Source organism: Copadichromis virginalis, linkage group LG16, assembly GCF_057382275.1.
Source record: "Copadichromis virginalis isolate Kocher_CV1m ecotype Utaka linkage group LG16, C_Virginalis_male_GT1.1, whole genome shotgun sequence".
In the NCBI taxonomy this organism is placed as follows: domain Eukaryota; kingdom Metazoa; phylum Chordata; class Actinopteri; order Cichliformes; family Cichlidae; genus Copadichromis; species Copadichromis virginalis.
In genome coordinates, this window is record NC_140633.1 from 24,783,900 (window position 1) to 24,808,479 (window position 24,580).

A 24,580-nucleotide genomic window follows, 5' to 3' on the forward strand; every position below is an offset into this window, starting at 1 on the left:
CTGCATGAGTGCACTGCAGCTGGCAAATCACTTTTCTGAAACGTACATCATTAGGATGGCGTCAAGCAATTTCATCAGCTCTGACTGTTAACATCAAGCAAACAATCGCATAACTATCTCAGATCCTGGCTCAGAGTAAATATCAATATCTTACAATTTGGATATGCATGACGGAAAAAGAGAAGGCTGAAATACAGAGCAACTTGGAAAAATATTTTATTTTATTTTTAGAATAAAGGAAAAAATTCAGATCAAGTTTAATGGTACAGACTTAGAATAATCATAACAAAAAAAATATAGTGATAATCAAGAGTAATCATATGAACTTAGGATGCAAAGATCCATATATTTAAAAAAATATATATATATAGGAGAAGGAAATCATATTAAAAAAAATCTTAAGTGATCATGAAAAGCTTTACAGCAGCTTTGATTCAGTTTTGCACCGCTTATGTTTTGGTGGTGAACAGTTTGTAAACATGGCAGCAGAACTTGGCGTTCTTTTGTTCAATATGAACAATCGTGTCTTTGTCGAAGAACACCTCGTTTTTATTTGTCTGAAACAAAAGAGAAGAGCACACATTAATCCACATCCAGACTACTCGCCCTGATGTTTGCATACTCATGTCAAGTTACTCACCTCATCCCAGGTTTCAATCAAATCGATCGTCCGCAGTAATTGTCCGGTCTGGTTGTCATGGAGTTGGATGCACGCTCTTCCTTCTCCCTCCTCGCCATTGGTTACCACGATTGCCAAAAGGTCAAGCTCATCCTCATATTCCACCATTCGGAAAGTCTGCATAATCAAAAGGCCGTTGTGAATTAAGTGCTACGTACCATGTTCTCTTTAATGAACAGCTCTACTTGCCTGCAGTGTTTAAACCTGAAAGCTTATCAATGAAATTCTTCAGAGGACATTACCCAACACATATCTCACCTGAGGAAATGTGTAAGGACAATTAAATGTATAAAAATCAATTGAGCTGCCATCCTGAATATTCTGCACTTTAAATAAATATGCAGGTTTTCTTTTATTCTTCTAAAAATATTTTGGCGCACACAAAAGAGGCTTTGGCTTTCCCCCAGGAAATGGAAACTCCCACTCGCTCTCTGCCTTATGTTACATGGAGACCAATTTAGGTTACATACATACTCACCTCCAAAGGCCCATTTTGAGCCAGGAAACCTCTGAAAGGTGTTTTTAAGGACAGAGGCTCTTGTATGATGACTGAATTCGACTTAAGATCCTCATTCATTTTGAATTTTTATCACTGAGCTGTAAATCTATTTAAGCCTGGTGGGGTGTTGACAATACCTCATCAGCGTCTTACAGCTGATTGGGGAAGAAAAAACTGTTTTGCATGAAAATTCAGCTGCAAAGAGAAATAAACCCTGCATCAGTTTGCTAGTTTTAGCTGCAGATTTGCAGTATTAAGAGGTATTTACAGGAGAGGAAGTGTAGGCAGGATTGAGTCATGTCTGCCATGATGGATAAAATTGTCAACGGAATTTTTTTTTGTTTAGGTCTATTACAGAGGAAAAACTAATATATATCGCTTTTTGAATAAATAAGAAGAAAAAGATCTTATTTATATTAAGAAACAAATATATATATATAAATATAACTAAATAAATAATAAAAATGTTGATATTGTGTTTGCTTCTTGGTTTAAATAAGAGAACAACTTAATCCGGATTTGTGGATCCGTTTTGTCATCCAAACCCTTGGGGCATGCAAGGGACTTTGGGGGATGTCTCGTGGTGTCTGGCTTCAAAAATGACGGCAGCAGACGGTCTGCTTGTTCTGGCATGCTGTGAATTCTTGATTGGGATCTTGGGAGTTTTTAGATTTTGTCAACACCTTTCTGTTTTTATGGTGAGGCAAGCCACAACATCCTACAGGAGGAGCCTACTGGTGTACTCCAGAGGGGTATGTATGCTCTGTCATAGTGCATCAAGTCACTCAAGTAATTAACAAGAATGTCAGGACCCTTACTGCATTGTAAGAGGAATAAAAATATTATTCACTTCCTGTCACAATCATATATTGGTATTTAAGTTAGTAATTTAATTAGATCCTATTTTTACCTTTTGAGATGGGTCATCATCCAGTTGTTGAAATCTTTTTTTTACTGTGCGGCCTGATGAGGTCACAGTGACTTGGGAGATAGGCTACAAGAGATGGAAAGCATAAACTTTACATTTTCTGAAATTATAAACTATACGCATACAATTCACCTCTATAGGAGACTTCCATCTCTGTTGTAGCCAGGCTGATTTATTGTAAAAGGCTGATCCATCGCAGGTCAATTACATTTATTCAGAAAGCAAAGGACAGCAACTAAAAATCTCAAGCAAATAAATTTTACACTTACATTGTTTCGGTGGGTTTTCAGGGAGAAATCCTCAACGACCTTAGATGGCAGAGCACTGTTCAGTTCACCGAGGATTTTTAGGACACTGGAATATAAAAAAACCAAAACACAAATATTGTACAATAAGTATATTTGGCAAATAAGATAATATGATGATGTTAAATAAATACCGGAGCACTCACTTTATGGTGACAGGTCCCACATGGATAATTCTTCCTGAATCATCAGGATGAAAGAAGATCCCGTCGTTCTCAAGAGAGTAGGAGTCCATCTCTTGTACTCCGTTTGTTGCCTAATTTAATAAAATCAGAACGCAAAAGATGCAGATTTCTTACAGTTTCTAATTAGCACACAACTTAAAGGCTCTTTCCATCAGGTCTGTTTTCTTGACAAAAAGGTCAAGATGCAAAGAGCAGGTGAGAAAGACAGGAAGTCAGATACAACAAAAAAACAACAGTGCAGAACATTGTAACAGACCCACGACCGACACATTCCCAAGGTTACATTAGTGGACAGTCTAAGCCTATGTCCACATGTACATGGGTATTTTTGAAAAGATTTTATGATTCTATCCGTTTGGGCCTTTCATCCACATGTAAATGGCGTTTTGTGTCACTGAAAACAGAGATTTTTTTAAAACTCCTGCCAGCGTGAAGATTTTCGAAAACTCACTTTTTGCATTTAGGCGACGAGGAAAACGGAGATTTACTCACGCAACGTCAAAGGTGTGCACCGTTTTTGATGTCACGCTGTGCGCCACGTTATTGTTTACACTAGATTAATTTCTATAATGGCGGACATAGACAAAATACTATTGCTGTTAATCTGACTATCTGCATTTTTTACACTCTTACATATACAGGCGCAGTTTCTGTCCCTCCATTTAGAAAGACAGAGGCGTCAGAGTGAACTTCGGATGTGGTTTCTGCATTTAACACAGACGCTTTCACAACCCAAATCCAGATGTTGGTTTTAAATAAATTTAACTTTCAAGGTCCATTTTTAAGCTTTTCCAGCACATTACTAGAAAAAATAAAAAAAGAATGCATGTTCCGCTTATCATCACCTCAGTAAGGCCAAGTAAAAATGAAAACAAATCATTTTAGCTTGACTTAAATGTCCTTTGTTCCCCTTTTGTTAAAACATAGAAAACTGCACCAAAGACAAATACTGAAAAAGGAAATGGTGCACTATGCATATAGTGTACAAACTCAAAAAACAAATTTCTCTTAAAAATTAAAATTACAAATGTGAACAAATCAACTTGTTAAAGATATTCATCTCCACTTGAACAAAAACAACCCCACAAAAGAAGAAAACTGCACCAAACGCTCCAATAATACACAGCAAGGCCAAATTAATAAGTCTTCTCATCAGATATTGATGCTTCTTTCTAATGTGACACAAAAAAAGGAGACAGATGTTTGTTATTTTAACTAGTTAAGCACCTACATCCCCCAAAAATGGGGGCAAAAGGGAGGAGATCACGTTTAATCGTTTATAACTAGAGATGGCACGATACCACTTTTTTATGTCCGATACCGATACTGATATCATAAATTTGGATATCTGCCGATACCGATATGAATCCGATATAGTGTTTTTTAATCAACAAAACTGTTTTTTAAATATCTTGCTGCATTTTGTATAAGTTCATACTCAAGTTTAAAACAACAACTACACTAAAGCTATTCTGTTATACCTGTATCCAAAAAAAATATTTCATAGTTCAGCAATACTGATCAATCTAATAAACTTAAACCTACACCATCCTCCCTATTCTGGTATTTTAAAGAGTACTTAGCATAAATATTAAGCAACCTACCTAATAGGGTTCCAACTCCCAGCAAAGACAAAAATAAATAAATAAAAAATAGGGAACCACCCCTCACGCGCCACCTCATGATGCTTAATCGACGTAATCAACCTTAATTTGATGCAGTGTGAAAAAAAATGCACAGAAATCAATTATTTTTCAAGAAATATTAAATAGATTCAACATCTTTCTTCAACAAAATTGCAGACTGCACAGATGGTACCTTCCCAAAGGAATAAATAGCTTACTAGGGTATATTAGACTTAATAGTTACTATATACAGTAATGGACTTCTATTCATTTTACATCAAATTAAAACTTTGGGTGTCAGATAATTATTTATTAAAAGCTCGACATTTTAAATGAGAATAACAAAGAAAAGTATGTCTTTGTGCCCCCTTTTCCCTGTTAATGCCCTATCGGCCCCCCTGGCTAAACTTTGCTAGATCCGCCCCTGCACAGTTACCAGCGTCAGCTACGTAGAAAAAGATCCTCGAGTAGAAAGTAATAATAAATACATTCTAACAACAGCTGATCAAGCTTAAACGTGCTGCTGTTGTTCAGCCGCTGGTTTCCTCTTTCTGGTGCAAAGTGGGCCAAAAGCAAACAAGAGACACGGACTCGCGACAGAAAAGCCGATCAGCTGATCATTAAGCAGTTTCATGATTGAAGTCGCAGCAAGAAGAGGCAGTCGCTCCATATATATTTTATTTTTTTCCGATATCCGATCCAGTAACTTAGGTCAGTATCGGACCGATACCGATACGTAATATCGGATCGGTCCATCTCTAATTATAACACGAGGTCAGAAATATAAGTGCTGACATGAGTAGTGTCCACAGAAACCTCTGAATCTCAGCTAAAAGCTCATGTAAACCATGTCTACAAACACCAAACAAAGCAAAGACACCAGACAGTTAAAAGAGCAGTTACTGCACCATGAATCTGTGGACAGGTAATATCCATATTTTGATTTATGATTTTCTGGAGTTAAATGTGAACCGAAGCATATTTTCAAACGTGTTATATGCTATAAAATACTTTTAAAAATTAGGTGAGGGAAATAAAAAATCATTTTTTCTATGTTTGAGTCACAGTAACTTTGACATAGTAACATCTGCAGTAATATTTACAGCTCTGATGACATCTCACCAGTGTTAGCTTTATTTTGACACCAAGACTGTTTACACAGAGTTTGTAATTGCAGAGAAATACATTTATTTTGGTCATTTCCTTTTCAAGCAGGAAGCTCACCCTTCTTGGTATACCCTTTAGATGAATACAGAGTTTTTAATTAAATACATATTCTTTAAATAATGTTCCCTTTTAGAAAAAGTAGGATAATTAAAAAAAACAAAACATTTATTATAGCTCTGTCACGTAGAAAAAAACCTGTCTTTTTTCTGTGGTCTGTTATATAACATTAGGGGTGTTCGTGGCAATTAACTTTTTAATCGACTAAGCGGGTCAAGTAAGAAACACTTAAATATTAAGTTACATTTGAAAACTGTTTAAAAAAAAACATATCCCCATTCCACATTCCAAAATGTCATGTGACAATCTGATTGGCTTAGGAGTGATGATGTCACAAGGATGTCACAAGGATGTCACAAGGATCCTTTGAAGTTTTTCTATAAATAGGGGTGAGAAACAGCAATTTTCAGTTCGTTTCTTCGCAGCCTTTGTGTTTGCAGCCTTCAAACGTTCACTACAGAAAAATTTGGAAACCTCTCAGAGTCATCGGATACAAACGCCAACATGTATCCAAGATTACGGCAACCAAGACAAAAAGATTTCGCCGCCTCTCCTTCCACGCGTGGCCGGCCAATTTCTCCAAATGGCCTCTTATCCATCCAAAGGGCATTACAGGAGAGTAGGAATGAAAACAACCATCTCCAGAACAAAATTCGACAAATTGAAGAAGAAAAACGTCACCTGGAGAAGAAGTGCTTACAGATGGAAGCACAAAACAAACACTTGGAAGAAACACTACAGCGCCAGCCCGACATCAACATTATTAATGAGGGCTGGGGGATCAAGTTTGCTCAAGCCAGAGAGCAGATTGTATCCCTCATCAAAGAAAACAAGAAAAAGAGCGCTGAAGTTAAAGAAATGTCCGAGCAGCTTCAAGGCAGGAAAGCGACGATTGATAAAATGGAGTGGGATCTGCAATACATGGACCAAATGAATCACCTGCTCCAAAGAAAGCTTGATGAAGCTGAAGAAAAAAATAAAGAAGTCCTCCAACAGAAGGAACAACAGGACACAAAGCAAAAAGACCTGCAGCGCGAGCTCCAAGGCATGCAGGAAAAGTACAGAATGGTGAAGGCAGAGTTGGAACAAACATTGGTCCAAAATAAAGACCTCCTTCAAGAGAAAGAGCAACAGAAAGAAAGACTGCCAGAAGAAAAGTGCATTATCAAGGACTTTGAGAGTAAAAATCAAAAGTTGCAAGGATTCTGTGATGAACTGAAGGTCAAAACAAGTGAGCTGGAGGGAGAAAAGGAAACACTAGAAAAACGATGCTCACACATGCAGAAAAAGATTGATCACATGGCCAAAAACAACTCAGAGCTCATTAAGGGGATATTGTTGGAATTCAACAACTTGAAGCGGGAAAACACAGAAATGCAGGCCCAAAAGCAAAAACAAGACAAAACGCATGAGGACCTGCAGTGTACGCTCCGCAATATCCAGAAAAGAAATGAGCAGCTAGAAGGCCTGCACAAAGAAGATCAAGTGAGAAATGCAGACCTGCAGAAGGCAAAGCTGACACAGGAGGCAACATCCAAAGACCTCAAAGAAAAGCTTGAAGAAACACAAGCAACATTAGAACAGGTGGAACAAACATGCAAGAAACTAGAGAGGCAAAACACAGAAACCATCGAGGAGTTGAGAACCCTCATCCTGGACAAAAAGGCGCTCGTGGAAAAGTCCATGAAAAAGAAGAAAAGATTCTTCAGCTTTTTCCGGTAGAGGGACAATACTGCTTCTTCAACTGATGTAGCCTCGTCTTGCTCCACCTCTGTTCACCCCCCAACCAGTCCCGGCAGTTGACTGCCCCCTCCTGAGCCTGGTTCTGCCGGAGGTTTCTGCCCGTTTAAAGGCAGTTTTTCCTCCCCACTGTCGCCTAGTGCTTGCTCAGAGGGGATTGTTGGGGTTTTCTCTCCTCTACCTTGTTTCGTTATTTACTTGTTAACTTTTTGCTCTTACCTCATTTAACCTTGTTTCGTTATTTACTTGTTAACTTTTTGCTCTTACCTCATTTAACCTTGTTTCGTTATTTACTTGTTAACTTTTTGCTCTTACTTCATTTAACCTTGTTTCGTTATTTACTTGTTAACTTTTTGAACTTACCTCATTTAACCTTGTTTCGTTATTTACTTGTTAACTTTTTGAACTTACTTCGTTTTACCTTGTTTCGTTATTTACTTGCTTGTTTAACTTTTTTTTCAACTTATCTAACAAAATAAAACAGTTGAATTTATCCTTTGAGTATTGTTCATCTAATCTTTACAGAGTTTTTCCAAAACACTTTCAAACATTCAGATCTGTCTTTCATTTTCTTCTTGAAACCTCATGAACGGTGAACTAAAAACTCTGGAACATGGTTTGAAACACTGAAATTGTTTCAGCTGAAACTGGCAAAGTCATACGTACGTGTGTGAGTGTCACAGGTGATATGGTGTCACTAGTCCGGTCATCATGTTTAGGCTCATTCACTCCAGAATTATTTAGGCCAAATCTTTAAAACAGTGTCACTGCACACACATTTCAATCACACAAATGCAGGATTAATTCTTTGCAGTATTTTATCTGATTTATTATGAGAATGTCACGCCTGATCATTTGCGCCCACAACATCAAAAATGGGGGCAAAAGGGAGGAGACCACGTTTAATCGATTATAACACGAGGTCAGAAATATAAGTGCTGACATGAGTAGTGTCCACAGAAACCTCTGAATCTCAGCTAAAAACTCATGTAAACCATGTCTACAAACACCAAACAAAGCAAAGACACCAGACAGTTAAAAGAGCAGTTACTGCACCATGAATCTGTGGACAGGTAATATCCATATTTTGATTTATGATTTTCTGGAGTTAAATGTGAACCGAAGCATATTTTCAAACGTGTTATATGCTATAAAATACTTTTAAAAATTAGGTGAGGGAAATAAAAAATCATTTTTTCTATGTTTGAGTCACAGTAACTTTGACATAGTAACATCTGCAGTAATATTTACAGCTCTGATGACATCTCACCAGTGTTAGCTTTATTTTGACACCAAGACTGTTTACACAGAGTTTGTAATTGCAGAGAAATACATTTATTTTGGTCATTTCCTTTTCAAGCAGGAAGCTCACCCTTCTTGGTATACCCTTTAGATGAATACAGAGTTTTTAATTAAATACATATTCTTTAAATAATGTTCCCTTTTAGAAAAAGTAGGATAATTAAAAAAAACAAAACATTTATTATAGCTCTGTCACGTAGAAAAAAACCTGTCTTTTTTCTGTGGTCTGTTATATAACATTAGGGGTGTTCGTGGCAATTAACTTTTTAATCGACTAAGCGGGTCAAGTAAGAAACACTTAAATATTAAGTTACATTTGAAAACTGTTTAAAAAAAAACATATCCCCATTCCACATTCCAAAATGTCATGTGACAATCTGATTGGCTTAGGAGTGATGATGTCACAAGGATGTCACAAGGATGTCACAAGGATCCTTTGAAGTTTTTCTATAAATAGGGGTGAGAAACAGCAATTTTCAGTTCGTTTCTTCGCAGCCTTTGTGTTTGCAGCCTTCAAACGTTCACTACAGAAAAATTTGGAAACCTCTCAGAGTCATCGGATACAAACGCCAACATGTATCCAAGATTACGGCAACCAAGACAAAAAGATTTCGCCGCCTCTCCTTCCACGCGTGGCCGGCCAATTTCTCCAAATGGCCTCTTATCCATCCAAAGGGCATTACAGGAGAGTAGGAATGAAAACAACCATCTCCAGAACAAAATTCGACAAATTGAAGAAGAAAAACGTCACCTGGAGAAGAAGTGCTTACAGATGGAAGCACAAAACAAACACCTGGAAGAAACACTACAGCGCCAGCCCGACATCAACATTATTAATGAGGGCTGGGGGATCAAGTTTGCTCAAGCCAGAGAGCAGATTGTATCCCTCATCAAAGAAAACAAGAAAAAGAGCGCTGAAGTTAAAGAAATGTCCGAGCAGCTTCAAGGCAGGAAAGCGACGATTGATAAAATGGAGTGGGATCTGCAATACATGGACCAAATGAATCACCTGCTCCAAAGAAAGCTTGATGAAGCTGAAGAAAAAAATAAAGAAGTCCTCCAACAGAAGGAACAACAGAACACAAAGCAAAAAGACCTGCAGCGCGAGCTCCAAGGCATGCAGGAAAAGTACAGAATGGTGAAGGCAGAGTTGGAACAAACATTGGTCCAAAATAAAGACCTCCTTCAAGAGAAAGAGCAACAGAAAGAAAGACTGCCAGAAGAAAAGTGCATTATCAAGGACTTTGAGAGTAAAAATCAAAAGTTGCAAGGATTCTGTGATGAACTGAAGGTCAAAACAAGTGAGCTGGAGGGAGAAAAGGAAACACTAGAAAAACGATGCTCACACATGCAGAAAAAGATTGATCACATGGCCAAAAACAACTCAGAGCTCATTAAGGGGATATTGTTGGAATTCAACAACTTGAAGCGGGAAAACACAGAAATGCAGGCCCAAAAGCAAAAACAAGACAAAACGCATGAGGACCTGCAGTGTACGCTCCGCAATATCCAGAAAAGAAATGAGCAGCTAGAAGGCCTGCACAAAGAAGATCAAGTGAGAAATGCAGACCTGCAGAAGGCAAAGCTGACACAGGAGGCAACATCCAAAGACCTCAAAGAAAAGCTTGAAGAAACACAAGCAACATTAGAACAGGTGGAACAAACATGCAAGAAACTAGAGAGGCAAAACACAGAAACCATCGAGGAGTTGAGAACCCTCATCCTGGACAAAAAGGCGCTCGTGGAAAAGTCCATGAAAAAGAAGAAAAGATTCTTCAGCTTTTTCCGGTAGAGGGACAATACTGCTTCTTCAACTGATGTAGCCTCGTCTTGCTCCACCTCTGTTCACCCCCCAACCAGTCCCGGCAGTTGACTGCCCCCTCCTGAGCCTGGTTCTGCCGGAGGTTTCTGCCCGTTTAAAGGCAGTTTTTCCTCCCCACTGTCGCCTAGTGCTTGCTCAGAGGGGATTGTTGGGGTTTTCTCACCTCTACCTTGTTTCTTTATTTACTTGTTAACTTTTTGCTCTTACTTCATTTAACCTTGTTTCGTTATTTACTTGTTAACTTTTTGAACTTACCTCATTTAACCTTGTTTCGTTATTTACTTGTTAACTTTTTGCTCTTACTTCATTTAACCTTGTTTCGTTATTTACTTGTTAACTTTTTGAACTTACCTCATTTAACCTTGTTTCGTTATTTACTTGTTAACTTTTTGAACTTACCTCATTTAACCTTGTTTCGTTATTTACTTGTTAACTTTTTGAACTTACTTCGTTTTACCTTGTTTCGTTATTTACTTGCTTGTTTAACTTTTTTTTCAACTTATCTAACAAAATAAAACAGTTGAATTTATCCTTTGAGTATTGTTCATCTAATCTTTACAGAGTTTTTCCAAAACACTTTCAAACATTCAGATCTGTCTTTCATTTTCTTCTTGAAACCTCATGAACGGTGAACTAAAAACTCTGGAACATGGTTTGAAACACTGAAATTGTTTCAGCTGAAACTGGCAAAGTCATACGTGCGTGTGTGTGTCACAGGTGATATGGTGTCACTAGTCCGGTCATCATGTTTAGGCTCATTCACTCCAGAATTATTTAGGCCAAATCTTTAAAACAGTGTCACTGCACACACATTTCAATCACACAAATGCAGGATTAATTCTTTGCAGTATTTTATCTGATTTATTATGAGAATGTCATGCCTGATCATTGAACCCACAACATCAAAAATGGGGGCAAAAGGGAGGAGATCACGTTTAATCGATTATAACACGAGGTCAGAAATACAGTGGGGCAAAAAAGTATTTAGTCAGCCACCGATTGTGCAAGTTCCCCCACTTAAAATGATGACAGAGGTCAGTAATTTGCACCAGAGGTACACTTCAACTGTGAGAGACAGAATGTGAAAAAAAAAATCCATGAATCCACATGGTAGGATTTGTAAAGAATTTATTCGTAAATTAGGGTGGAAAATAAGTATTCGGTCACCTCAAACAAGGAAAATCTCTGGCTCTCACAGATCTGTAACGTCTTCTGTAAGAAGCTTTTCTGTCCCCCACTCGTTACGTGTATGAATGGCACCTGTTTGAACTCATCATCTGTATAAAAGACACCTGTCCACAGCCTCAAACAGTCAGACTCCAAACTCCGCCATGGCCAAGACCAAAGAGCTTTCGAGGGACACCAGGAAAAGTATTGTAGACCTGCACCAGACTGGGAAGAGTGAATCTACAATAGGCAAGCAGCTTGGTGTGAAAAAAATCAACTGTGGGAGCAATCATCAGAAAATGGAAAACATACAAGACCACTGATAATCTCCCTCGATCTGGGGCTCCACGCAAGATCTCATCCCGTGGGGTCAAGATGATCATGAGAACGGTGAGCAAAGATCCCAGAACTAGGGCTGGGCCATATTATACCGTTCACGGTAATACCGGTATAATGTTAGGCAACGATAGGAAAATGAAATATCGCGATAGAATATGAGTAAAACGCGCATGCGCAGTGCCTTTGTTTTCATACGCACATGGCCGATTGTTGAGTGAAACTGATGAACCAGAATTGGTTTGTAAAAATGGATTTTTTTTTTCACATTCTGTCTCTCACAGTTGAAGTGTACCTCTGGTGCAAATTACTGACCTCTGTCATCATTTTAGGTGGGGGAACTTGCACAATCGGTGGCTGACTAAATACTTTTTTTGCCCCACTGTATAAGTGCTGACATGAGTAGTGTCCACAGAAACCTCTGAATCTCAGCTAAAAGCTCATGTAAACCATGTCTACAAACACCAAACAAAGAGCAAAGACACCAGGCAGTTACTGCACCATGAATCTGTGGACAGGTAATATCCATATTTTGATTTATGATTTTCTGGAGTTAAATGGGAACCAAAGAATATTTTCAAAGGTGTTATATGCTATAAAATACTTTAAAATTAGGCAAGGGATATAAAAAAAAAAAAAAAAAAAAAAAACAAATCTAATTTTTCTATGTTTGAGTCACAGCAACTTTGACATAGTAACATCTGCAGTATTATTCACATCTCTGATGACATCTCACAAGTGTTAGCTTTATTTTGATTTTATTTGACACCAATACTGTTTACAGAGTTTGTAATTGCAGAGAAATACTCCAGTTTTTTGGTCATTTAATTTTCGAGCACAAAATTTTCACTCAGAAAACCCCTGGGGGCCAAACAGCACTTGTTTGTGCTTTGGAGTTTTCATGTGTTTTGGATTTTGTACGTGCTTTGTCTCTAGGGGCCACCGTATGCAAGGCAGTCCAGGTGGAGAAATTTTGCTTTTAGACTCATTTTATTTCTTTATCTGATAAGAAAACTATTCGGTCAGATAGTTATTTGTGGTGAAATTAATACAGTTTCATGCACATTTAAGCACCACATCTGAAATTCAAGCACTTTTCAAACCTTGAAAAGTCTATATTAAAATTAAAGGATTCCAAGCACCTATACGAACCCCGTCTACAGAACAGCCAAAATACTGTCTTTAGTTATTAACATTTGAAATGATGAAGGCACTTGAAAATGTCACTTGAAAAGTAACACAATTATCTGCCTTTCCAGAGAAACAAAAACTTTTCAGAACTACTTAAGGTTTTGTGAGGTTACAAAACCCTGTTTAGTCTTTCCCTCCCAGGCTTCTAAATTTCTGATTGGCTAACATTTGGCTTTTAGAGTTTCCATGTGAAGGGAGATATTTTTTAAAACTGCACGTGTGGACAGGATTAAAAAAAGAAGAAGAAGAAAATCTCTGTTTTCAAAGATACCATTATACGTATGGACGTAGCCTAAACTACATTTTGGAGGCTGAACTGGAACTGGAAACCTCCCTTATCTTTACCAACTGACAATCTGATATCCATTCCACTTCATACTACAGGGAGTGCAGAATTATTAGGCAAGTTGTATTTTTAAGGAATAATTTTATTATTGAACAACAACCATGTTCTCAATGAACCCAAAAAACTCATTAATATCAAAGCTGAATGTTTTTGGAAGTAGTTTTTAGTTTTTTAGTTTTAGCTATTTTAGGGGGATATCTGTGTGTGCAGGTGACTATTACTGTGCATAATTATTAGGCAACTTAACAAAAAACCAATATATACCCATTTCAATTATTTATTTTTACCAGTGAAACCAATATAACATCTCCACATTCACAAATATACATTTCTGACATTCAAAAACAAAACAAAAACAAATCAGCGACCAATATAGCCACCTTTCTTTGCAAGGACACTCAAAAGCCTGCCATCCATGGATTCTGTCAGTGTTTTGATCTGTTCACCATCAACATTGCGTGCAGCAGCAACCACAGCCTCCCAGACACTGTTCAGAGAGGTGTACTGTTTTCCCTCCTTGTAAATCTCACATTTGATGATGGACCACAGGTTCTCAATGGGGTTCAGATCAGGTGAACAAGGTGGCCATGTCATTAGCTTTTCTTTTATACCCTTTCTTGCCAGCCACGCTGTGGAGTACTTGGATGCGTGTGATGGAGCATTGTCCTGCATGAAAATCATGTTTTTCTTGAAGGATGCAGACTTCTTCCTGTACCACTGCTTGAAGAAGGGGTCTTCCAGAAACTGGCAGTAGGACTGGGAGTTGAGCTTGACTCCATCCTCAACCCGAAAAGGCCCCACAAGCTCATCTTTGATGATACCAGCCCAAACCAGTACTCCACCTCCACCTTGCTGGCGTCTGAGTCGGACTGGAGCTCTCTGCCCTTTACCAATCCAGCCACAGGCCCATCCATCTGGCCCATCAAGACTCTCACTCTCATTTCATCGATCCATAAAACCTTAGAAAAACCAGTCTTGAGATATTTCTTGGCCCAGTCTTGACGTTTCAGCTTGTGTGTCTTGTTCAGTGGTGGTCGTCTTTCAGCCTTTCTTACCTTGGCCATGTCTCTGAGTATTGCACACCTTGTGCTTTTGGGCACTCCAGTGATGTTGCAGCTCTGAAATATGGCCAAACTGGTGGCAAGTGGCATCTTGGCAGCTGCACGCTTGACTTTTCTCAGTTCATGGGCAGTTATTTTGTGCCTTGGTTTTTCCACACGCTTCTTGCAACCCTGTTGACTATTTTGAATGAAACGCTTGATTGTTCGATGATCACGCTTCAGAAGCTTTGCAATTTTGGGACTGCTGCATCCCTCTGCAAGATATCTCACTATTTTTGACTTTTCTGAGCCTGTCAAGTCCTTCTTTTGACCCATTTTGCCAAAGGAAAGGAAGTTGCCTAATAATTATGCACACCTGATATAGGGTGTTGATGTCATTAGACCACACCCCTTCTCATTACAGAGATGCACATCACCTAATATGCTTAATTGGTAGTAGGCTTTCGAGCCTATACAGCTTGGAGTAAGACAACATGCATGAAGAGGATGTGGACAAAATACTCATTTGCCTAATAATTCTGCACTCCCTGTATAAAGAGTGTTATACCCCCCTTTGATTCTCCTGTTTTCTATTTAAGTATGTGTGGTATTTTCCACATGAACAACTCAGTGGAGAGATTATGTGAAAATAATCTGATACAATGTCATGGCTTCTCAATGGGAGAGAAGGCAGAGTTTAGAGATCAGCACAAAGGTAGTATTGTGAGGTGATTACAGGTTTAGTTCGCTCCTGCTCTGTCCACTGACTGAATAGGAAGACTGTCAAAAACATTTGGAGCCCTTCTTACAATGACAACTCACCAGGGTCTGACAAATTTAGCAACAGCTCATTCTACCACAAACTGACTTATTACTGTCATGTTTTACTCAAAGTACAACCATAACTAAAAGGTAATAATGAGGTAAATTTATAGTTGAGGAATTTTAAATATACCATAGTGCCGTCCTTGAGTGAGCAGATGTGGTAGGTCCCCTCGTCTTTTTTACGAGGCGGTGTGTAAATGTAGTGCCATGGGTTTCCTCCAATCTGAACACTGTTTTCAGCACAAGAGACCTTGAAAAGTACAGGAGGGCAATCTGTGCAATGAGAAAGGAAAAACAAACATTATACTCGCTTTGTGAAGCAAAACATTCTTGATTAGAGTGGCTATCACTCTGTGACCCCTGGAACAGCAGCAGAAGAAAGCTGCTGCGGCAAATAGGGATGTTAATAAACAGAACCAAATATGTTTAATATCATGTTCATATCAAGCACCATATTTTACATGATTCACAGTTCACAGCCTTGAAGAAGTCATTTCAGGTCCCTTACAGCTCGATTTAAGACAACTTTCTTCATATTAGCTGCCTCACAAAAATGGCTTTATTAGTTATTTGAAGCTATGCATGTACTCAACTTTAAGCACATATACCACTGGTTCTTAAAAAAAACAAAAACAACCTGTGATTTGAATATTTAACGGGATACCAAACGGTGCATCTCCGACTGTTTTGCCACCAAGAAGAGGACTCTGCTTTCCAAGTGTTAGCTTCTCTGTCAGGTACTGAAAACAAAGAAAATGTTCATGTTCTTACATCCCAAAGACGTAAGAAGCAAGCTAAGCAGAATGATAATAAAACACTTTCTATTAAAAAAAATCACATCAAATTGGTAAATGGCCTGTATTTGTAAAGCGCTTTACTAGTCCTAAAGGACCCCAAAGCGTAGGCAGTAGGCAAAGGGTGAAGTGTCTTGCCCAAGGACACAACGACCGAGACTGTCCAAGCCGGGGCTCGAATCAGCAACCTTCCGATTACAAGGCAAACTCCCCACTCTTGAGCCACGATCGCCCCTGATGCAAATTCTGATGCATTCACTAATGTCTAAATAAACACAGACTTACTCTTTGGACAATGTGCTCGAAGCTGTACATTTTCACTGACTTATTGCTGTAATACAGTGCAAGGACACCTTGAACCAGATCAGCACCTATGACACCATTTCCAAACACCTACAAGAAAAACAAAACAAAAAACCTTTAAATGAAAAAACCTCCAAAAAAATGTACATTTGAAAAAATGTAAACTGTATTTAAAAAACAAGCAAACAAACAAAAAACTTACTTTTTTATTGATCTCCATAACACCAATAACTTCCAATGGGAAAACGTGAAAAATAGCGATGTGCATCACTGTATTCTGAGTGATACCTGCCTGTGGGATAAATCAGAAAAAAGGTCACGTCTCCATCTCCTCTCTTCATTTTTATAGGACTTACAGAAAAATAAATAATTAATAAACTTTCTAGTTGCACAAACAATAAATTACTACTACTACTACTACTACTACTACTACTAATAATAATAGTAATAATAACAACAACAACCTTCTGATTTGAAACCAACAACCACAAGATGAAAAAAGAATAATCCTTAAATATAAAGAATATAAAAAATGAAATGATAACAAGAGTCACGTATAGCTAGTGACAGCTATGTTTAATTTAAATATAACATTAACTTATCATTGACTTTCTCTTACAAGACACAAATACTTTAAATACATGTATTCACTTTACCTGTCTGGCTAAAGGTGTTTCCTTGTTTTGAACAGATTTAACATAAAATGTCTCTTGAGAAACATCCCAGCCAAGATATCTACAAGATAACAACAAGCTATAAAACTAAAATGGCTTTAAAATGAACCAAATCTAAAAATACTTTCCACTCAAAGGACACTGAAATCAGAACCGTAGAGATACCTGAACTTATAGTTTGGAGAGAGGTAAACTCTCTGCAGTTCTTCTCCCGTTTCAGCTGAAAGGCGAATTAGCCAGTTATTGGCCGTCAAAGCCAAGAGGCTTGGTTTATGATCAGATGGAGAAGATAAGGATTTTTCCTTTGGATGAGAACAAAAAAAAAAAGAGGTAACACAACAGTCTGAAATTTTCTATCTGAGCAACACCCAGTTTATTAATGTTTACTTACAACTGGGCTGTGACACATCAATGTATCTTCAATTTTCTCCTGTTTGGACCTCGTTGGCAGTTTGTACAAAATCTGAGGCTCAACATGAACACTGAAACACATATACAAAATATAAAACATAAGCAGCTTGTCAGTGTTATTGGGCATACACAACACTTTCCTACTTCAATTAAAGCTCCTTAGATCATCTGCTCCTCTGTATCCTACATCACTGTTTCGCAAAAGCAACAATTTCTGACGAAGTTAAAATGACACAATGGGTTTTATTTTAATTGTACACATTTACATTAAATATCATGGCCCACCTGTTTTCACGTTATTCATCAGACATCTATACTTTTCCCTGCCAGATAAGATAAGACAAAAAATATTCAATATCTTCCACTGCTTTAAATGGTTTTCCGCATTTTTTTTTTTTTTTTTTTTTTTTTTTTTTTTTTTAAAAACTCATCAACTTGCTACGCTGTTACACCCATCTCCCTTTCATTCACACGCATGTATTCTGATTTGCATTCCTCTTCTCTCCAGAGCATACCTCAACCTTTCCAGGCTCTTTCACCTGATCCCTACTCTCACTACAGACAATATTTAATACACTCAAGTAAAAGCTTTAAAACATTATATATCCATTACATAAGTGATTAAAGAGGTGATGATTTTCATTTGGCTCTGGCTATATCTCTTAAGTGGGTGCCAAATAAATTTATATTACAGGCCAGTGTAATATGAACACTTCATATTAAAAAAAATATTTTGTATAGGTAGATTTTAACAACTCATTTTTAATAGTGTATATGACCAGTGGAGGATTACTTTAACGTACCAAAATAGTCCTGTGTATATTTTGGCATGTATACGTGTTTAAAAACTGAAGCTAATTAAAGTTAGGACCCCATACTCACCAGCTGTAGCAGTGCTGGTAGTTTTCAAAGTATAGTTTGCAATTTTCGTACATTACTGTGGATTTTGAGGTCTTGCTCCATACTTTCGTGAAAGTCCGGTTTTCCTACAATATGGCAACAATAATTAATATGGGAAAACACCAACTGAAAGCAGTAACACTACAAACTGTAACATTACCTGAAGGAGAATACCTCTCAGGATCTTCAAATTATGTCTGATTAAAGTCCTAGTATTCCCAAGACCCGTGCTCCTCCGGCTCAGCAGTTCAGCTGCGTTAGCGCTCCCCTTTCTCTGCTGTGGCGCCATCTGCAGGTGGTACGTTTTCCTACTGGGGGCTGCTAGCAGCATGACTAGATCGACTGACTGAAGTGAACACAACAGCCCACCCAGAGCGAGGTAAGCACCGTATGGTTTTGTAGTCCAGCACGCTACAGCTGTTTTCTAGGCTTCATGTTTTCAACGCCGTCGCGACCTCACACGTCCAATGACTAACATGAAAAGTTAACAGCTAGCTTAGGTTAGCGTGAGCTAAGGAACCTCGACATGTCGCCAACTTCGTCCAAAAGTTTTGTTTAACAAATGACCCAGAGGAACTGCTCGGAGGTTGCATGGAGGGTTAAATATAATTGTTAGGGTTAAGTTGGCGAGCATTGCTTTCGCCTGTCGACTGGGGTTGTGTTGTTAGTTAGCCGCTAACTCTATTAGCACCCCATCCCTCTCCATGTTTTCACACGCGTCTTCTTCTACGGCACAATAGCGCACTCGCTGTCCCGCTGTAGCGCACCCATTCGTCTGCACGTACCCTGACCAGAGATACACTTAAAAATCAGCTGCATCCTTTAGTTTCCGTTTTTATTTGCAGTAATAGTCCGATTCTCTATTTTAGGAATTATTATTCAAACTATATAGCTTTTTTTAAGCATTTGAGCGGTGTTAGCTAAACATATTTCTCTGTGTGCATGTGTATTTAATCATTTATTTATTTTATTTCTGTTTTGTTTTTCCTGTATTAAATTTGAGCTAATGTACTTTAAAGAGTCACGCTAACGTATTATACTAGGTTCTTTTTTAAGGATTTCGTTGCATTGTATTTAAATGTTTATGTATTCTTGACTTTTGTTTTCTTTTACTATTCTACGACTTTGAGCTCATTTTAGTTTCGTTAGCTTTGGGGATTTTTAAAAAAACCAAAATGCATGCATTTTCTATTTTCAGGACATTTCCCAGCTTTCAGGGCAAAAGAAGAGTTTATCGTATTCTGTTATTTTATTTACATGTATGTATTAACATTAAATAGACATTTGGATGGTGTCTTTAGGGGTCACGACAGCAGCTCATTTGTCTCCATCTCACCCTATCCTTAGTATTCTCTTCTGTAACAGCAACCCTGTGCATTTCCTCCTTCACTACATTTATCAGTCTTCTTTGTGGTCTTCCTTTGTGTCAGCTCCATCTTCAGCGTCCTTCGATGCTAGTATCCCTCCCCTGCATGACATAGATATTGCTTCCACTAGTCTTTTTAGGCAGCAATGTACTGACCAGGGATTGTTGTATGTATTTAAACCTATGTGCACTTTTACAGAGTAAATGAATAAAGTGAAGAGGTTCTCTGTAGCCAAAGTGGCTGCAGTTTTCATCAGATTCTCTATGAGGTTAAAGAGCAGTGACAGTAGACCTTCAGCTCCACTGGGTTCACGGATTCTGACCAGTCCTGATGAGATCTTCAAGCACAACATGTGGTAAGTGATGCGACTTTAATGAATATGTGTAAAAGTTGCGTTTATTATTCCACATAATAAGAAGACACCATGTAGCTTGTATATTGTATATGTGTTATATATAATGGTAAATGGCCTGCATTTGTATAGCGCTTTACTTAGTCCCTAAGGACCCCAAAGCGCTTCACACTACATTCAGTCATTCATACACACATTCACACACTGGTGATGGCAAACAACATTGTAGCCACAGCTGCCCTGGGGCGCATGACAGAGGCGAGGCTGCCGGACACTGGTGCCACCGGGCCCTCTGACCACCACCAGTATACTAATAATATACTATAATATATAATAATATACAATCTAAAATATAGGTCACAGGATTTCATGACATTAAAGCTAATTATAACAAATTAAATTGTGAGTCATTATAGTTAAATTGATATATTAACATTCAGGAGTTGCTTTAGTAATGTTTTTCATGTTAGGGATCATGTGCAATGGACAGAGGAGGACAAGGAAAATGCACGGCAGAAGGCGGAGGAAAATTCCACTGTACGACTTCCTTTAAACGAACAAGGCAAGAATAAAATATTTTAACACATTTAATTAGATTTTTGGGAATTACATGGAAACAAAAATGATGAAAAAGTTGTTGAATTCTGTCCTTGCAGGTAAATTTGTTACAGCAGCTTGCCAGTACTGGGACATGTTTTATGAGATTCACCAGGACAAGTTCTTCAAAGATCGCAGGTGGCTGTTTTTAGAATTCCCAGAGCTGCTGCCTTCAGGTGAAAGAGGCCAGAGCACAAACACGTGTCACAGTCATCAGCAAGCAGCCATTCAACTATGTAGTGCATCCAGATTGGACACCGAAACTGGAAAACATCAACGGTGCAATCCCATTGACCATCACAGGAATACAGACACCTTTAACATTCAGGAGTCCTATCAACAAGCTGCACGAGGAACGAATGAAGCTGCTGTGGATGATTCTGCTTTTCCTGGACAACGTGCATCCTTCAGGATCCTGGAGGTTTTTAAAAGTGTTAATATACTCTGTTTTTGTTTTAATTTTTTATACAGGATGTGCATGTTATATTATTGCAACACAGATAATGTTAAATAACTGCTTTGCATTTTCTTCTGTTCACAGGTTGGATGTGGAGTTGGTAACAGTGTGTTTCCTATTGTAAATAAGATCAAGTAAGTCAAAATGTTTCTCTTTAATGAATGATCATACAGATGTTTAGTATTTGATTGTCTCTATTGTCATCTCTGTTGTTGACTGAGAGCAGAGCATACACATAGAACACAGTGGAAATTTCTCTGTGAAGTAGTTGTGTTATCACCTACATTAGAAAAAACAATTAAGACACTTGTAAAAAATATGTGTTGAGCCACAAAATCACCTTGTTAGTGTTTTACAAGTACTTGTGGTTGTAATGTGATGATTCCCAGTTGTTAAACTGTTTGTTTTCTTCCACAGAGAAACAGACTCATTTTTATACTGTTGTGACTTCTCGCCACGTGCCATTCAGCTGGTTAAGGTTAGCATCTGTTTCGTATGAAAATATAAAGTGTATACTGTATTATAATAATAATTTAGTCATCTACAAAATATTGCCGTCCCTTAAATGTTTTGGGAAATAATTTAATTTCAACAGCTGATGAAGAACAGCTGATCTATAAATAAAATATGTCTTTATCATACATTTCTACCTAGACAGACACAGAATAGATAAATATGACATCATGTGCAGAAATGTAGCAGAAGAAAAAAACATCACTGTTACATATCTCCACATTAAATAAATCTCACACATAGAAAACAATGTTAGTAATGTAAAAAAGACGGCATTCCTACACACTTGCTAGCCAATTTGTAATGTACACCTATTTAACTGTTTGTTAACTGATCCACTGGGATTTTCCCACACAACCATCTTTAGAGTAGCTAGGATAGGCTCCAGGCTATCCTAGTCCTGAATTGGACAAGAGGAAGGATGGATGAATGGACGGATCATCTTTAGGGTTTACAGAGAGTCGTCTGAAAAGGAGAAAACATCCACTGAGTGGCAGTTATTTGGGTGAAAATGTCTTCTTGATGCTCTCAGACAAGAATGACCAGACTGCTTCAAGGCGATAGGAAGGTTCATGAGAAAATGTCTCAGAACTGTACATGAGTTGCAACACCAATGTGATAATGACATGCTTAATAGATATAATCTAACTTATTTTCCTTGTGTAGAACCACCCAGACTATGACGACTCGGTGTGCCACGCCTTCGTCCATGACATTTGTGACAAAATGGCCACCTTCCCATTTCCTCCTCAGAGCCTGGATATTATTCTGGCAGTATTTGTGCTCTCTTCCATTCATCCAGAGCGGTAGGTGAGGTTTAGAGTACAGAGATGGGAGACCCTAATGTCATTTATCACCTGCCAGCCAGCCCCTCCCCCTCCACAACCTCCATAACCATCCCATTGCCCAGCCTTTGTTTGAATGCCATTATAAACCCCAGTTTGAAATGGAAATAATAAACCATACAGTTAATTGCAAGAGATTGAATATTCTGTGGTTTGCTTGACACTAAAAGTATAGATGAATTTGGGAAACACATGTAATATACTTGGGTTAAGCTAATACAAATGCACTGCTGACTGAAGTCAGTTGTATCTCAGTGAATGCATTTCTCCTTGGCCTATATTTTACCGATGGCTGCAAGGATCACTTTAGCTGCAAGCCTGCTGCATTATAACATAATTTATCCAATAACTAAATTTTATTGACAGCTTGCAAGACGTTGTGAACCATCTGTCTGCATACCTGAAACATGGTGGTGTGCTCCTTTTCCGTGATTATGGGAGATACGACTTCTCACAACTCCGTTTTAAAAAAGGTAAGCCTCCCGATATGCCCGTTGTATCATTTTACCCTAATTTCTTATATATTCTTAATACATCTTTGTCTGTGTGTGAGATTCTCCTTTTTAAACAAATTCTTTGTCATTTCGTCTCTGACAACAAGGACGATGTCTATCAGAAAATTTCTACACACGCGGAGATGGAACCTGTGTTTATTTTTTCACAAAAGGTATTTCTACGTATGGGTGTGGGTGTTGACACCCCTATTCTGATCAGTGCTATGATACAAGTTTGTGGTGTTTACAAAGATGGAATTTACATTTATTGGTGAATGGTTAAATATATGCATTATCTCAGATAAAACTCAATTCCAAAATTGGTAAAAAAAGAAAACGAATGTATAAAAAAACAGCTTCACGGTAATGCACACAAAACCGTGTTTTCTGTTGTCATGGCTTTCTTGGCAGAAAGAGAACCTGGACTAAAATTTTGGTTCCTGACTGTTGTGTTTTATGTTTTACAGAGGAGGTTCATGATTTGTTTTCCAAAGCTGGACTGGAAGAAATTCAGAATCTAGAGGATAGACGACTGCAAGTGAACCGAGGAAAGAAAGTAGTAATGCGCCGGGTGTGGATGCAGAGCAAGTACAGAAAACCATATCCACCTTCAACCTCTTAGCATCCCACCATGCACAGATCTAACTAGAATTGTGTATTTTTCATACTTTTATACTTAAACTGGTTTATTTGGGCCTAGTAATAACTTTTTTTGGAGGCAGCTGGGGGTAAAATATATAAAACTCAATAAAAACCAGTAAACAGGTGTTTGGTGTTTTCTACTTTATTTCTCATTATATTCATATTTAGATACTGACACAATGTTGTTAAGTCCAGGTGGGCTCGGGTACATGAACCATGCACTAGATGTTTTGAGGCCACTGTAAGAATGATTGACAGGAGATTACGTTCCATTATTCAGTAAGGCACATAAGCCACTTCAAGCCACTTTTTGTAAGAGAGAAGCAAATTAGCGGTTGCACTGATGTGTTGCCTGAATATATGCTTAGCTGTGTTTATTGATGCTGATTTATCTGCAGATAAGCTGCAAAACTGATTCGACCTCACTGCCATAAAGAACATTTCAGGAAATCATTCCCACTGTTCTAAGACATACATTGAGCAAATTAGAACTAGTGAATCTTCTCGGACAAGAGATTTAACATCTTCAAGAATTTTAAAGGAGTCCAGTCGCTTTCTTTCCAATCGCCTTGGATTCCCATGACCTGGATGACTCTACACGGATATTCCTGTTATTCTTTATGAAATTGTACAACAGCTCTTGTTTTTGTGACCGGAGAACACATCCGACGCACACCAGGACACATGATTACATGCATATTTCTGTTCCAAACCTCCTTGCTGCTGTTTCTTAAGTGTACAGTGCACATGTTATTTGTTATGTCATTTCCACCACTGTTTGCTACAATTTGCTTTTGCATGATCTCAGTCTTTTATCTTTTTTCTTTACATTAACTTAATTATCCGATTTCAAATTTTTTGCACTGCTTTACATATTAAAGCCTTCAGTATTGGTCTATGGTACTTTTAATATTGTTTGATTTTTTGTAGATTATGCTATTTTGATTTTTTTGTTCTTTTTGTAACAATAAAATCTGGCAAGCTAGCTATCAGCAGTGCTGTGAAGAAGTATTTGTC

At 38.0% G+C, this 24,580-nt stretch overlaps 2 protein-coding genes across 2 annotated transcripts; one reads left to right on the top strand and one right to left on the bottom strand.

Moving 5' to 3' along the window:
* Window positions 1–200: 200 nt before the first annotated feature.
* Window positions 201–18,627, bottom strand: dcaf17 (ddb1 and cul4 associated factor 17). The gene is made up of 14 exons (XM_085434005.1): window positions 18,457–18,627; window positions 18,279–18,382; window positions 17,377–17,467; window positions 17,151–17,287; window positions 16,968–17,046; window positions 16,514–16,603; window positions 16,294–16,401; window positions 15,852–15,954; window positions 15,345–15,487; window positions 2,558–2,667; window positions 2,376–2,460; window positions 2,089–2,172; window positions 641–796; window positions 201–557 (listed from the first exon to the last, which is right to left on the bottom strand). The coding sequence occupies exons 1-14, from the start codon at window positions 18,625–18,627 to the stop codon at window positions 450–452; spliced, it is 1,569 nt and encodes a 522-aa protein (XP_085290131.1). The 3' UTR covers window positions 201–449.
* On the top strand, window positions 18,612–23,688 carry mettl8 (methyltransferase 8, methylcytidine). Its single transcript, XM_085434008.1, has 10 exons — window positions 18,612–18,675; window positions 19,862–20,018; window positions 20,486–20,577; window positions 20,672–21,033; window positions 21,154–21,203; window positions 21,487–21,547; window positions 22,249–22,388; window positions 22,794–22,900; window positions 23,029–23,094; window positions 23,389–23,688. The coding sequence occupies exons 2-10, from the start codon at window positions 19,867–19,869 to the stop codon at window positions 23,541–23,543; spliced, it is 1,185 nt and encodes a 394-aa protein (XP_085290134.1). The 5' UTR covers window positions 18,612–18,675; window positions 19,862–19,866; the 3' UTR covers window positions 23,544–23,688.
* Window positions 23,689–24,580: the final 892 nt, after the last annotated feature.

Excerpts from the sequence above, each read along its gene's own strand:
- mettl8 (XM_085434008.1), top strand. The coding sequence starts at position 19,867 with ATGAATAAAGTGAAGAGGTTCTCTGTAGCCAAAGTGGCTGCAGTTTTC. Across the intron at positions 22,389-22,793 it reads TCTTCCATTCATCCAGAGCG|CTTGCAAGACGTTGTGAACC; the intron begins GTAGGTGAGGTT and ends TTTTATTGACAG. Across the intron at positions 22,901-23,028 it reads ACAACTCCGTTTTAAAAAAG|GACGATGTCTATCAGAAAAT; the intron begins GTAAGCCTCCCG and ends TCTGACAACAAG.
- dcaf17 (XM_085434005.1), bottom strand. The coding sequence starts at position 18,627 with ATGCTGCTAGCAGCCCCCAGTAGGAAAACGTACCACCTGCAGATGGCG. Across the intron at positions 15,955-16,293 it reads TCGAGCACATTGTCCAAAGA|TACCTGACAGAGAAGCTAAC; the intron begins GTAAGTCTGTGT and ends CTTTGTTTTCAG. Across the intron at positions 558-640 it reads TGATTGAAACCTGGGATGAG|ACAAATAAAAACGAGGTGTT; the intron begins GTGAGTAACTTG and ends CTTTTGTTTCAG.